We start from the raw sequence: 15,978 nt of genomic DNA, 5'->3' as shown, positions 1-15,978 counted from the left end.
TAGTACCTCATATGTATAGTTCGTTGTAAACACTCGAAAGGTACTCACAACGTCGTTTAACACACGATTAGAAAGTCAAAATTAAGGACCTCATATGTATAGTTTGTTCTAGACACTCGAAAGGTACTCACAACGTCGATTATAGACCAATATTACACACTATATGAAAATCTAAGTGTAGGACCTCATATGTATAGTTCGTTGTAAACACTCGAAAGGTACTCACAACGTCGTTTAACACACGATTAGAAAGTCAAAATTAAGGACCTCATATGTATAGTTCGTTGTAGACACTCGAAAGGTACTCACAACGTCGTTTGACACACGATTAGAAAATCAAAGTGTAGGACCTCATATGTATAGTTCGTTGTAAACATTCGAAAGGTACTCACAACGTCGTTTATTACACGATTAGAAAGTCAAAATTAAGGACCTCATATGTATAGTTTGTTCTAGACACTCGAAAGGTACTCACAACGTCGATTACAGACTAATATCACACACTAAATGAAAATCGAAGATAAGGAACTTATTTGTGTATTTAGTTCGATACCCTCGTAAGGTACAGACGTCGTTTGACACACGATTTGAAAATAAAAGATTAGGACGTCATATGTTTAGTTCGTTCTAGACACTCGAAAGGTACTCACAACGTCGATCAAAGACAAATATTACACTATATGAAAATCAAAGTTACGGACCTTATAATTATATTTCGTTTTAAGTGTTTACCATGGTATTTTGTATCTAAAGACACTTAGACCTACATGTAGTACTTTTAAGTGGAATCGTTTTTCTAAATGGTTCTTGAATTAAACCTTAAATTTTTAAAGGTTATCGCTAGACTTTAGGTCCTACAGGGTTGTTATTTAGGATCTAATATATTTACTATAATAATTTAAAAACACATCAGTAGTTTTATTTATATAAAAGATATTTTATTTACTTTTTTAAAGGCACATTTTAAATGTCACTGGATTTTGGATTGATTCGCAATTTTTTATTAAGTCATGTAGAAGGTTTGTTTTTACCATTTTATACAATTTATAGTTCAAATGCTTTTAGAAAAAATGGATTCCGATACTTCAGGAATAGATGTAGTTTAACAATTTTTTTTTAAATGGAAATCTTCAAGCTAAGATTGATCGTTTTAAGTATCTTTACAACATGAGGAATATTTAACGTAGATACCAATGACTTATTGGCACTTAAAACATATCGCAATTACTATATTAGATGGGTATTTTCAGTTAAAGGGATAGTGAAATCTCTAAGTAACATTTTTCTAAAAATGTGTTTATGGAAAATAAGTACATTAAATAGAATCATTTTTTCAATTAAAACTATTTTTAAATTTAAAGTTGGAGAGTAGTGCTTCTGACATTTTTTCTCTTAATGGTCGCAGGTACTAGTTCTTGTCTCTATTTGTCATCTCTAATCTGATTGTTTTGCAAAGACTTAAGTGAAAAAAATTATTTTTAACCGCTAAAACTTTAACTTATTAATAGAAAGAAGTTATTTTAAGTTTTTATTAATTTATTACTTGTAGTAAAAGGCTCACCCTATTTATTTTAACCTTATATTTTTAGATAGCACTTATCATTGATAAGGGACATGTAACACTGGTATATTACTGTTAGTTCGTAGCATTTAATGTTTTTTTTGTATTTAGAGTTTTTTGAAAGCTCTAATTTGGTTATAAACAAAATATTTGATGCCTTTCCATGTTCGGTTTTTTAAAACTAATGGGTTTTTAGCTAAGCAATTGTTGCATTCTTTTTGATTTGGTACACGAAGTTCATCAATGCAGTATTGCAAATGTTTAAGTACCGCTTCCTTTTCGTCAGGGTTCCAAACAGTTCGAGCTATTCAAATAAAGAATTTATGTTTATATTAAGACAACCAAAATGCTATCCATGGACTTACTAAAATTAGTCTTGGTCTTTTTAATTGGACTATCAAGTTTGTTTTCTTCAATGCATTCATCATCACTTTCCTTTCGTCTCTTATTGGAACGATTTTTGACTGTTGGTAAAGCATATTACATTTATTAGCGTTTATTTTTATGTGCTAAATGTATTACTATAGCCAAAATTTACAAAAAGTGACGATAGAAATTCATTTTTCACAAGGATAATGGAAGTTTCAATCTCTCTCATACCCTCTAAATTTTTTTAAATATGTAAATCAAGCAAAATTTCAAGTTTTCCAACACCACTTTTTGTAACTATGGTAAGATATATTTTAGTAAAATTTTCCCTTATAGGGATTGTATAAAAGAAATTGTATATATCCGTGGACTGTGATAGCCTTACCGTACTTAGTCTTGGTCTTTTTTATTTGACTGTCAGGTTTGTTTTCTTCAATGCATTCATCATCACTTTGCCTTCGTCTCTTATTGGAAGAATTTTTTACTGTTGGTAAATAATATTACATTTATTAGTGGTTTATGTGGTGTTCAGACCGAGTGGGTAGTTGGCCGAGAAGGTGGAGAGTCAAGAAAATGTAAGGGGTGAGGCTCCCCCATACCCCCAAGGGAACACCCTGTATGTATATGTGCCATCAAATTCCGGGTGGGTACTTCACCCACTCTGAATATACCAAGTTGGTAGCTATACCCACATTATCCGTGGGCCCGGTTAGTACAGCCAATAATTACAAAAAAAAGAAATTCATATTATTTTCACAAGGATTATCAAAATTTCACTTTCTCATACCCTCTATTTTTTAAATATTTTTGTTAAAGGGCAACAAATGTGATGTTTAAGAACTTGAGATATTTAGCATTATATTCCCTATGGCAGTAAAGCCCATTTTTCGGCATTAGATGCCATCCCTCAGTACTTTATTATAAGTAAATGTAAATCAAGCAAATTTTAAGTTTTCCAACACCACTTTTGTAATTATGGTAAAATATATTTTAGTATGATTTCGAAAATGAACAAATAAAAATTAAATAAGGGTAACTAAAATTTTTCCTTATAGGGATTGTATAAAAAAATGGTTTATATCCATGGACTGTGATAACCTTACCGTAATTAGTCTTAGTCTTCTTAAGTTGACTATTAAGTTCGTTTCCTTCAATGCATTCATCACCACTTTCCTTTCGTCTGTTATTGGCACGTTTTTCTACTGTTGGTAAATCATTACATTTATTAGTGGATAATGGAAGTTTCAATCTCTCTCATACCCTCTATTTTTTTTATTATTTTCGTTAAAGGGCACACACGTGATGTTTAAAAACTGGAAATAATTATTGGCATAATATTTCCCGTGACAGTAAAGCCAATTCTTTGGCATTAGACGCCATGCCACAGTAGACTGCATTTTAAATAATTGTAAATCATGCAAAATTTAAACAAGCGCAAAAGCAACGAACGGGGAAACGCAATTTAAGCAATAACAGGGTTGCCACGAAATTTTCAAAAACAAATTCCCTGACTTTTCCAGGTTTTGCCGGCATGTTTTTGGTATTTCCCTGATATTTTAAAGTAAAAATTAGCCAATTTTGTATAATTGTATCGTCAAAAATAGCAGGCCGAGTCGAGTAGACGATAAAAAAAGAACTTACAGTAGCGCAAAATAATTTCAACAACCGCATGTGATGTTCTGCGTATTTAAAATACGTCTGCGCCGAATCTAAAATTTCCCAAAATATCTCGGGAAAAAATTAAACATTTCCCTGACTTTATAGATTTTTTCCCAGACTTTTCCCTGACGTGTGGCAACCCTTACTGTTAAGTTTATAAACAAATTGAGGTAACCAGCGTAAAAAAGTAAAGTCCTTTTATCTATCACACAAACGCAAACTTTAATTTTCGCATTTCCCTGCTGGTTGGTTTTCTGCTTGTTGCAGCCTACTTTTACGACTGATTATTTTTCGAATGAGGTGGACCAAGGTAGATACATCATGGTGTTACTTTAAATTTAACTTTTTTGGTATATATCAAGAATTTCTGCAATTTTTTTTCAAATACTTACTTCGATTTCTTATAGAGTGTAAACTTTCATAAATTTGAAGCAACAAGAATACATTAAGATAAAAATTTATATTTGGTCCCCTAATACAGTTTAATGGGTTTATTCCTATGAATTTCAATTAGCTTAGGACTACACCATATTCGTCAATTGAAATCAAGGATTTATATTATATTTCCCAATAAACATAAACTAGAACTGTGATATATGCGCCAATAAATTGTCAGTAATAATTGTAAAAACCCCATACCAGGTTAAAACTGAGTTGCCTTAAGCAGTTGTAACAGACCAAGTCATTACCTACTTATTATTTAATAAAAACCTTAATATCAAAAGTTCTATTACATTAACAAACTAGGACACTACTTATTCCATACTATGCTTTATTTTATTCCAAAGCCAGTTACCTACTCGTTTATAACCAGGGAGGGTTCCTAGAAAATTGAGATAAATTTCCCGACCATTTTTCATAAATTTCCCGACCATTTTCAACAAATCCAAAGAGCTTGACGAGACTACAGAATAGGATATTGCTAAAAGACCATGGAATTACTTAGTTCGTAAGCAAGGAGTAGAACTCAGACGCGAAGTATATTGAAGCTTCGTGAAATCAGCGAAATTCAGAAATTAATTTCCATGACTTTTAGGGCTCTGTTTTAAATTCCCTGACTTTTTCAACCATTTTCAATTACCCTGACTTGGTAAAAACTACATGTAGTTTTTACCAAGTGGCAATGTACCTTAAACCATATTACAATAAAATTAAAACTAAAAGGCCACGATACATCATGACTAAAATATTTTTTTTCTTTTAAATAAAAGAAACATTTACATATTTGGGCAGCTTTCGGACCGTGGTCACTTTTCAAAGCCGCGTTATAATTACAACTGAGTTGTAACAAACCAATTCCACTCTTTTTAGATATTCGAATAAATGTAAAATAATAATTATAAAGCAAGTAATGGCTCCCTTCCGTTTTATTGAAAGGGCCTATGTACTGAAGATGGCTATAGTTGCTATGATCGTCAGGAAGGTGCTTTTATCTAGTATCAAGTTTAAAAAATGTTGTAATATTAAAGTCCGTAATTAAAAAACCAATCCAAGCAAGGCAAGGATGACTGCGCACATATTATTAGGAGAAATTAAAAGTGATAATTAAAGTTAGATTAAAATAAATCGAAATTTCTTATAACAACCATGACGTCTAAACATGTGGGTTAAAAGCCTACATGGAATGACCCTACAATATTCTATTAAAGTAATGTTCTCTTTTGAAAAATAATTAGACCAGAAAATGGCATTGACTTGGTTACTTACCATCTTCCATATCAGGTTCATTTTGGTCTTCATAATCATCATCACCATCATCCTCCCCCTCCTCCTCATAAGCATCATCATCATCATCCTCCCCCTCCTCCTCATAAGCATCATCATCATCATCATCATCTAAATACACGAAAATACTCAGTTATGTATTCATTTGAAAAAATTCATTAAAAAAAACAACTTTTAGTAGGAGGCAGTTGTATAGCCAGGAGTTGGTTTTGGGAGGGGCACGCAATTAAAAATAATAAAATATTGTACACACAACCTATTTGGGTTATTTTATGACCTTTCATATGTTAACAGGGAAATAGGGATTTTTTTATCGTTAGAAATAGGGTTAAATAGGAACCAAATACATGTAGAGGCCATTAAATGAAAAATTAGATCTTTATTTAACTTTTTAAAAGTAGGAAATTTTTTAAATTGTCTTAGTTTTAATTTTTTAAATTGTTTTATCACAAAAATAACGAAATTTATAAGAAATTGCGCGGGGGTACAAATTTTGCGTATAGAAATATAGTTAAAAAAATTTAAAACATATCCAAATTATTAAGGAAAAAGTGCTGTAGATAAGTAACTCCGTTGAGCAAAAATGTCATGTCATGACTGCGTTAATCGATATGTACCATCTACAACATAATTTCCTCGATTTCCCGAGTTCAGAGCTTGATGAAATAGGGACATGGCAGTCTGTAGCTTTGGCCATAGCCGCCATTTTGAGGGCCAATTTTTCTATAGAAAAAAGCATCTTGCAAAATCACTATGCCATGTCCTTATTGGTTATTAAATCTTTTAAAACTAGGACTGCCAGGTTATCAGGTATTTTAAAGCTTTCATACTTTTTTGATGAAAAGTTAATGATAAATAGCACTGCCCAAATTTGAGTTTTAGAACTGCAAATCCAAGTTTAAGAACTGTCCAAAACTGCCAGATATGCCCATTTAAAAATTTTAGCCTCCGAGATAGGGTGATTTAGGGACCAAATCCAGATTTTATTAATATTGGGGGACATAAATTTATAGTTGTGCTTGGTTGCCTATAAATTGAAATGTTCCTCAAAAGTTGTGTTTTAGTTTCTTATATGTTACATTCAATTTTTCTAAGGGTGACAAGCCAAGGGTCCTGGGGGATTTTGCCACCAGTCCTGGAAATAGCACACGTCCACTGGTCCAAAACCAGTTTGTAATTGCTTGGACCAGTTTTTTAATTTAAAAACAAAAGAGAGCTTACGAAGTTACCAGCAGCCTTTAGTAAGTGTATCAAGTTAAATAAGCAACTATTTAGATTGACGATTTTTAGTTAGAAATTTAAAAATAAGTTCCTAAGCATAAATAAACCAGGGCCCTGCGAATGGGCGATTTCGCATTCTTTAATCGGCTATCAATTGAATCAACTAATTGAATTATAATGCATGATTCAATTGCTATTAATTTTGAAGATTAGAAAACAGCCAATTTGCAGGGCCCTAAACTAAACTTAATTTTTTACATTTAGTTCAACTATTGAAACTCCTTCTGTGATACCAATGTAAACTTATAAAGGTAATATTTGCATATTCCAAAAATAATTTTGTGATACAAAGAAATCTTGTGATGTGATGCCAAAAAATATTTGAGTCTGTGTTAAAGGCAGTTTGAAAATTAATTTTGATACCGACATAACCGAGGACATAACTTAAAAAATTACAATGGGACCAGTAGAAAAAAATCTAAGTAAGGGTAACTGGTCCTAAGTACCAGTTTATTTTCGTAGACAATAGGGGTAACTAATCCTAAGGACTAGTTTAAAAAAATTCCTTATTTCCCTACCGTTGCCCATTATTCTACCTAGTAGGCAGTTCACCTCAAATTTTCTAGCTTTTGCTCTTGATTGGTTTAATATCATTATTTTCATCTTTATTAAAATAGTTTATTAGTGGAATCCTTTGGTAGCATTGTTGGAAGGCAATGAAGGCGAGGATAGAGAAGATTCATTATCCTCAAAATTATTGCTTGCCGGTGATGTAACCCAATTATCAGTCTTACGTAATATAAACTAGCCAGAGTCACTCTTTAATGAATGCTCGATACAAAAAGTATCTTTGAAATATATGACCTAAGATTATCTCTTGGTATAAACACTGTCAATTTTCAAAATATAGAATGGCTGCATTTGAAATCCGAAATAAAGTGTATTAACACAAAGGTTTTCATATTTTCTTAACACATTGTCAGATTGAGTTGGAAAGTCAACCCAACGCAACATGATACTACTCTGAAAAATGTGAACCAGACTCGACCTGTAACCCACCAAGTCAGGATTAACACTGAACAGCGGCATGCTTAGTTTCGATAGATGGCGCCAGGTTACTCAGGATCCGTAGTGAAATTCTAAGAGAACCGAATTAAATAGGCCATTTGTTACGCTCCTGCCCCAACTATGCCTCTGTAATAATAATAATAATAATAATAATAATAATAATAATCAGCTAGGATAATACCCAAGGCACCACCCTAGGCCTAAGTCATCGAGCGACTTTTAAAGCCTTTTTAATTCAGGTGGCCGGGTTACAATGCGTAGGAGGGTGGTGGCAAGCCCTGCGAGCCAACAGCTCCCTACACTAACTTTTACCGTTAACCTCAACAAATTTTTATGGAAGGGGAAACCGAAGATCTCGAGGGAAACCCCTTAAATCAGTGGGGAGAGAACTTGCAAACTCTACGCAGAAGGATTTGTTAAGAGTTTTCACCCAGTGCCACAAGCTGGGATCGAACCCGGCTCCTCTTGCTGCGAGGCGAAAGTGCTAACCACTCCGCCACCCCAAATATTTCATTAAAACCAGTGGCGTAGCCAGGATTTTTTTTCAGGGAGGGCATACAATTAAAAAAAAATAAATAAAAGTTTTATTCTTTATGGGGAAATTCAGTATTTCATTGATATTGAAAACTGTTTGGATTGTTATAAATTGGAAAATATTTGTGGTAATTCAGGTTTACAAAGCCATACAAAAGGTGTTCATTAGGTTAAAATTGGAGTTAAAACTAATAAGAAATCATTTTACAGGCGGCGATAGGGTTTTAATGGAAAGTTGTTTACAGTTCCATTCCCATTATACCAACACAAATACAATTCAGTAACTATTAAAAATTGGATTAGTTTTTTAAATGGTAGTCAAACTCCAATAAAATACCCATTGTCTTCCTATACAGTCCATAGAAATTCATTTAGCATTCATTATATGAGTTTTTCGTAAGAAAATTTATTTATAATTAGATGAATAAATAACTTAATATTTACCTGTCAATGTCACGTCAATATCATTGAAAGTTTTTCCTTTCAAAGAACTTATATTCCCTTTCTCCATTTGAATTAAAACTTTGCTAACTTTCGCAAGTTGATTTGCGTCGTCTGGCAGACGATAATACTGTTTGTGAATTTCCACACCGTGACCCATAAAGGTTGCCAATTGTTCGATGTCATTTGGTTGAAGATTCATCACCTGCGCTATAGTGGCAACATGCTTTCGCAGTTTTGTTGAAGTAAAACTTGATTTATTTTTAACACCCGACTTTGAAGCACACTCCGACATACAATCAGATCCTCTATATGGTGTTAATGTTTCTGTATTTCCCCTTGCAAATAAGTATGGGTTGTCTTTACTGATACCCACATATTCACGCAAGTGAACTAAAAGATCCATACTATTTTTTAACTTGGGCGTAAGTATAATTGGAACTATTCTCCCCCTCTTTCCAACTATCTCTACCCTCTGCAATGTTGAGCAAAGCTTTTTCTCAACTACACTGAGTGATTTTTGTACGTCGGAAGAAATATCATTATCACTGGCTAGACCCTTTAAATATTCTTTCACCTCTATCCTCTCAGATTCTCCTGCTCTTTTTCGGTTGAAAAGAATAAGTCTAGCGAGTGTTATTTTTGAAAGTTGAGAAAAAACTGTCAGATTCGGGACTTTACCATCTACGGAACACTCGTTTTCAACTTTTTCCAGTTCGCTGTCTAAATATAATTTAAATTTCACTATATCTTCAGCCATAGGTAGGAGTGTTTTCTTATTCATCTTTGATTTCTTTAAAGTTTCAAGGGCATGGGTTGAAATCTCTTTTTCCCAATCTCTATCCATTAGTTTGACAAAGTTTTTTGCCATGTTTTTTTTCTCCAAATCATCACATTTGATGGCTTCGCTTTCCAGTAAATTTGCTACCTTTTTCAGAGACATGCCTAATTTCAATGCCAATGACGGTGTTGAAAATGTACTGCCTACGCCTTGAAATTTGCAAACTGATTTTGTTGAGCTGATAACATCATCAAATCGGCTTGGTTTTATTAAATCTTCCAGATGTCCTACAGAAGAATCTTTTTCTTTTGCATCAATTAGTAATTTACCAAGCTCTCTCATTTTTGATGAAATGTCAGTTAATCTTTGTTGGTGATGGCCGTGTTTCCTAAACATCGAATACCCAAATTGCAATATTAGAGGATCTTGCCGAACAAAAAAAGTAGTTTCATCCGCAATCATTTTGTTTAGGACTTTTTCTTTAAAAATATTAGGAACAGCATTGCCTACGGGGAGTAACATTAGACCATCTTTCTGTTGAGATTGTTTTTTGGATTTGTTAATTGGCGCCAAATAGCACCTCTTAGAATGACGCCACAAATGTTGTCTTTTATAATAACCTAAGCAATGCTTGCATGGAAGATAGTTGGACAGAAGCTGATCGTTTGATGGACGTCTTTTAACTTCAATTAAACCTTTCTCCTTTGTAAAATGCTTTGCATTTTTTACGAACAATCCCTTGTTTATCAACATCTGAAATTTTTTTCTTCTAGTAGGGGATCCCCTGCAATGCATTAGGGCTGATTTCACTTCTTTTACCGAACTGTGTTTCTGCTCAAGATGCCTTGCGAGTTTAGATAAATATTTCTTACAAAAAATACAGAAATACTTTTTGTTATATACTCGTTTGCAATTTATTTTTATGGCTTTACTGATATGAAGATCCTTGTACTCTCCATCCGTAAATAAACGTTTCTTAAATTTCTGTTTATTTAACTGGCTTTCTTCAATGTTCAGACCTGAAACAAACCAAATTACTCAAATAAAAGGTGTTTAAGATTTAAGGTGTGAGATTATAGAATATTTTTTTAAGTGTAAACAAAAGGGAACAAAAACAACTAAAAATTTGACTTAATTAATTTTACACACTAAACAGTTATGAGTGGTTCAAATTTGGGGTTGAACCAAGGGGTCAGACATTTACCAAAATCCCGTACATAAAAATTACAAAATCACTTAACTCTTTCTATGGTAAATTAACATTAAAATCAAAAAATCACTTCAAAAAGTAATGATAAAATCGCCAAAACCCTTAAATCCCATACAAAATATTGGCAAGTGTTTGACCCCTCGGGTTGAGCTCTATTTAAAACCACGTTAAGAAAATGCAACAATAAGTCTTACTTTTTTGTTTTGACACTCTCAGAGAGGGTCCAGCTTCATTTGAACAAGAAGAATCTGAGGTTTTGGTATCATCGCATTCACTTCCCTCCGAATCATCAAAATTACTAAAGCTACCATTCGAGTCATTTTTGCAACCTGTTATGTATTTATTAGAATCAAGATCAATATTGCTATTTAGTTCATTGTAATCGTCTATTAACTGACCTGTCGGTTTTTCGCAGATAGATTTATTATCTACATGTCCTTCGTCGGTCGCTTCGGCGTTGTGCGCATGTCCTTCGTCAGTCGCTTCGGCGTTGTGCGCATGTCCTTCGTCAGTCGCTTCGGCGTTGTGCGCATGTCCTTCGTCAGTCGCTTCGGCGTTGTGCGCATGTCCTTCGTCAGTCGCTTCGGCGTTGTGCGCATGTCCTTCGTCAGTCGCTTCGGCGTTGTGCGCATGTCCTTCGTCAGTCGCTTCGGCGTTGTGCGCATGTCCTTCGTCAGTCGCTTCGGCGTTGTGCGCATGTCCTTCGTCAGTCGCTTCGGCGTTGTGCGCATGTCCTTCGTCAGTCGCTTCAGCGTTGTGCGCATGTCCTTCGTCAGTCGCTTCAGCGTTGTGCGCATGTCCTTCGTCAGTCGCTTCAGCGTTGTGCGCATGTCCTTCGTCAGTCGCTTCGGCGTTGTGCGCATGTCCTTCGTCGGTCGCTTCAGCGTTGTGCGCATGTCCTTCGTCGGTCGCTTCAGCGTTGTGCGCATGTCCTTCGTCGGTCGCTTCAGCGTTGTGCGCATGTCCTTCGTCGGTCGCTTCAGCGTTGTGCGCATGTCCTTCGTCGGTCGCTTCAGCGTTGTGCGCATGTCCTTCGTCGGTCGCTTCAGCGTTGTGCGCATGTCCTTCGTCGGTCGCTTCAGCGTTGTGCGCATGTCCTTCGTCGGTCGCTTCAGCGTTGTGCGCATGTCCTTCGTCGGTCGCTTCAGCGTTGTGCGCATGTCCTTCGTCGGTCGCTTCAGCGTTGTGCGCATGTCCTTCGTCGGTCGCTTCAGCGTTGTGCGCATGTCCTTCGTCGGTCGCTTCAGCGTTGTGCGCATGTCCTTCGTCGGTCGCTTCAGCGTTGTGCGCATGTCCTTCGTCGGTCGCTTCAGCGTTGTGCGCATGTCCTTCGTCGGTCGCTTCAGCGTTGTGCGCATGTCCTTCGTCGGTCGCTTCAGCGTTGTGCGCATGTCCTTCGTCGGTCGCTTCAGCGTTGTGCGCATGTCCTTCGTCGGTCGCTTCAGCGTTGTGCGCATGTCCTTCGTCGGTCGCTTCAGCAATGTGCGCATGTCCTTCGTCGGTCGCTTCAGCAATGTGCGCATGTCCTTCGTCGGTCGCTTCAGCAATGAGCGCATGTCCTTCGTCGGTCGCTTCAGCGTTGTGCGCATGTCCTTCGTCGGTCGCTTCAGCGTTGTGCGCATGTCCTTCGTCGGTCGCTTCAGCGTTGTGTGCATGTCCTTCGTCGGTCGCTTCAGCGTTGTGCGCATGTCCTTCGTCAGTCGCTTCAGCGTTGTGTGCATGGCCTTCGTTGGTCGCCTCCTCAGTTGATTGTACGCATTTTTCAAAATAATTTTTTTTTTCAATAGCTGCAGTTTTGTCTATTAGAAAATTTTAAACTTCAAAATATGTCTTAACGCAATAAGTGTGCCTATCATTTTTAAATGGCAGCTTAATTGTCAGAATTAACTGCCAGATGTCAGTGTCATCTGCTCTGGGAGAGGGTCTCATAAGAATTTAGGCTAACGGTCAGACTTATATAAGATAGATAAAACTTATGCTAACACTAGAGGAAAAACAATATCAAGGGCAGTTTTTTTAAATACAATTACATTTTTTTGATTTATTAAATCAGGGTGACCACTAAAAAACCCCAAAATATTTATAGGAATATAAGAAATTCAACAGTCGATTTATAGGATAATATAGGAGTATTTTCTTTGATAAATAAAATTTAAATTGGTTTTGATTTAACTTTAAAAACTTCACCGATTCGTGCATCGAGGACTAGTTAGACAATTTCAATTGCTTATTTTCTAACTATTTCTAAGGTGGGTTCTTCGGCACCTCTGGTGACACGAAAAAACCACACGACATACAAAATAATATCTAATTATAGGAAAAAATAGGAAAAATGGTTAAATTATAGGAAAATGGTTAAATTATAGGAAAGTGGTTAAATTATAGGAAAATAAAGCAAAGCACTGAAATATAGGAAAAATTATAAAATAAAGGAAGAATGATCACCCTGCCTTATATATTTATGCAATTTAAATCGCTACCAAAAATGCTATTTAAAAAATGACAAGCCCGATAAACTCAAATCTTCATAAAACCGTGATCGTATTGAAATGGTGCATTTAATTTTTTTTATTAAGAGATTTTAATGGGATAGAGTTTTAGCAGTACAAAATCCAGCAAATGAGATCTTACGTGCACTAGTTATTCCCGTTATAACCAGGATAACGTTGTCATATGATTATGGTACTTGTGGCACATCTCAGAATCTAACTTTTCACTGCAAAAGTTAACTGCTAAAAAAACTCCTAGCTCCAACTTGGTGTGGACCCAACCCACAGTTTAGTGCAATTCATTCATCTTATAAACATGTTCATTGTGAATCAATATATATATATATATATAGCTTTTATTAAAATTAGGACTAGGTCATTTTCAAAACGGCTTCATAACAAATAGAATTCCATCCCAAACCCTGACTATTTTTTTGTCGATAATAAAACCCCAGCTCAGACTTGAATTTATTTTGACCCGGCATTAACACTACAATTTGATAATGTTACCGTTCACAGTTCTTAGTAAAATTATGCGTTCTTGGTAAGACCAATATAAATTTGCTAAAATTTATGAATCTCTAACTAGTGGGAATAAAAAACTTACCTCCAATGAAAAGCAAAATAGCCCTGTAATATCGCATATCTGACCATTTCACATAATACTCCTCTCCAAGCTTCAGTTTGGACTTTGATCGAACTCTTTGTAGGTTACATAAATACAATACATTATCTTCGATATATTTAAATAAATATGTATTCTTGCAACGTTCTAATAGAAATAAAAAAAAACAAAAAAATTAGAATTTTAATTTAAATAGATAGAATACATTCTTAAACACGACTTAGCAAGGTACTTTACAGTCTACGGGGAGGATAGTGAAAAAACCAAAAAAGGCTACACAATAGCACTATTAGTGCCCTAAGTTAGGATAGTAGATAATGGCTATTGGATTTCGCACTAGAAAAGCGCAGGAGAAGATAAAAACTTCCTGGTAGGGAAAAAAGAGCAAATCCTTTATACCTTCTCACCCCACCCCTACTGCTTCTTGACCAACAAGTTTCAACTTGCATACATAGGGGGATTTTTGCAAAATTAGTTTTTACCACCCGAATTCATATTTCCAATAAGTCAGTCATTTGCCTAACTATAAAACACCCTTCGTTTCCAACTTAATTATTTAAATTGTGTAAATATGCCAAAATAAGATATTACAAGCCAAGACGATCTAGATGATGAAATAAATTTATCTAGAGCATACACATATACTTATGAACATTTATCTAGACTCGAAGATTGGCGAGCCATAGTTTACATCATAAGGTAAAAATACCTGTCACAACTTGGGAAGTAATTTGATTATAAGGAGTAACGTACTCTAACTAAAGCTTAATTTTCCTTTTAAATTCAATGCATTTAATTGTAATAAAATATTGAATGTTAAATGTTTCAGTTTTTCACACAAAAACCATTAAAAACACCATACAGATATGTAGCAGACCAAAGCATATATAAAGGTTCGCTTAAGCTAAGTGAAGCATTATATAGTCTTTGATAGCAGACTATAATTCAAACTGAGGAAAAATCCTTGATATATTACTATAAGAAATAACTAGATAAGAGAGTTTCTAGGCCATAACCTGGAAACTAACCCAGTATATTTGTCTAAAATTGCACCAATATATTTTTTCTTTGGCATGTTTTTATTTTTATTAAAATTTAGTATTTGCCAATATTTGGGAAATTAGCCAGTTTCCAGTAGAGGCGCCAGCAACAGGCCGGGGCAGGCCTGGGCCTACTTGAAATTTTGGTAGTGGCCTCCAAAAGTCGTCTTAAGGGGTCTCCCAAATTTAAATATATGGGCCTCCAAATTATTAAAAATCAGAAAATTTTGTAATTTGTTTGCAAAATGAATTACTTATTTATTAGTTTTTCAATATTCAATGTGAGTGATTTCGCTTAACGACGCTGCTGTTTTTGTTCCTTTCAAAGGTACGAGACTACGAGTAACTTTTCTTTGACAGTAGTTCATTTTATAGTTTTAATTTTTCGCAAGCGCTACTATATAAAAATTGTACCTTTAATTTTATCTTTACAAATAAACGGTTCTTAAACTTACTTTACTTAGTGCACCTACGTACATTCATTTTCCTAAAGTTGTAAGTTCTGAAGTAAAGGAATGTGCATGCGTAGTATGGAAGATACGTAATTGTTTAAATTCATATTTAGTTCTATTTTTTTCGTTGCGTACCAATTTTAACCAAAAATGGCACCAAAATTTTGGTGGGGGGGGGGCTCCAAATGTTTGGCCTACCTCCCCAAAAATCCTGCCGCCACTACTGCCAGTAACAGCATGGAAGAAAGATTAAGAAGGCTAACTCGGTCCCACTGAGATATGAAAGTTTTTTTTCGAGTCATATCGCTATCGCCACCTAGAATTTGTACTGAGCACTACCCCATTTTATTTATTTTTCGCTATGGCAGTTGCGGTTGTCACGGCATTGTGGCGTACATCGTTCGATAGTAGTTTTACTGCCACTCTGGTAGTATTTTGTTATGAGCTTTGCAGTTATTGGTCAGAGTATTGACCAATGGGGGTTTTCCCACTATGGGGTTAGAAGATAAGTTGTTCTGTTTTTGGGTAAGATAGTTTTGGTCTGTCTTTTTCCCAAAGACTATATATACGCTTCGCTACATAGACTGGAGTGTTCGAAGGCTCAACTTGCATACGATAGCAGATGCTGGTCAAAATTTTCCCCGCGCTTCCGAGGGCTACTAGCGGCGCCTCTAATGGCTGGTCAAAGGCTTCTACTGTGTTTCAAAAGTGTGGCTTTTCTGTATTCATTTCAGGGGTTATGCATTCCTGTGGATTTAACGGGAGTGGATGCTTACGTTACAGCATGATTAACGTCATGATTG

At 35.3% G+C, this 15,978-nt stretch overlaps 1 protein-coding gene across 1 annotated transcript; it reads right to left on the bottom strand.

The window, feature by feature from the left end:
• Positions 1–1,101: 1,101 nt before the first annotated feature.
• On the bottom strand, positions 1,102–15,430 carry LOC149945189 (uncharacterized). Its single transcript, XM_090176421.1, has 12 exons — positions 15,179–15,430; positions 13,666–13,830; positions 12,091–12,368; positions 11,363–11,381; positions 10,968–11,315; positions 10,764–10,898; positions 8,582–10,378; positions 5,297–5,425; positions 3,034–3,132; positions 2,316–2,414; positions 1,927–2,025; positions 1,102–1,865 (listed from the first exon to the last, which is right to left on the bottom strand). Exons 2-12 carry the CDS (start codon positions 13,700–13,702, stop codon positions 1,669–1,671), a joined length of 3,237 nt encoding a protein of 1,078 aa, XP_090032547.1. The 5' UTR covers positions 13,703–13,830; positions 15,179–15,430; the 3' UTR covers positions 1,102–1,668.
• Positions 15,431–15,978: the final 548 nt, after the last annotated feature.

This window comes from Leiobunum rupestre, chromosome 5, assembly GCF_980474605.1.
Source record: "Leiobunum rupestre chromosome 5, qqLeiRupe1.1.hap1, whole genome shotgun sequence".
Taxonomy (NCBI): domain Eukaryota; kingdom Metazoa; phylum Arthropoda; class Arachnida; order Opiliones; family Sclerosomatidae; genus Leiobunum; species Leiobunum rupestre.
This window is presented reverse-complemented; position numbering and strand designations above follow the sequence as displayed.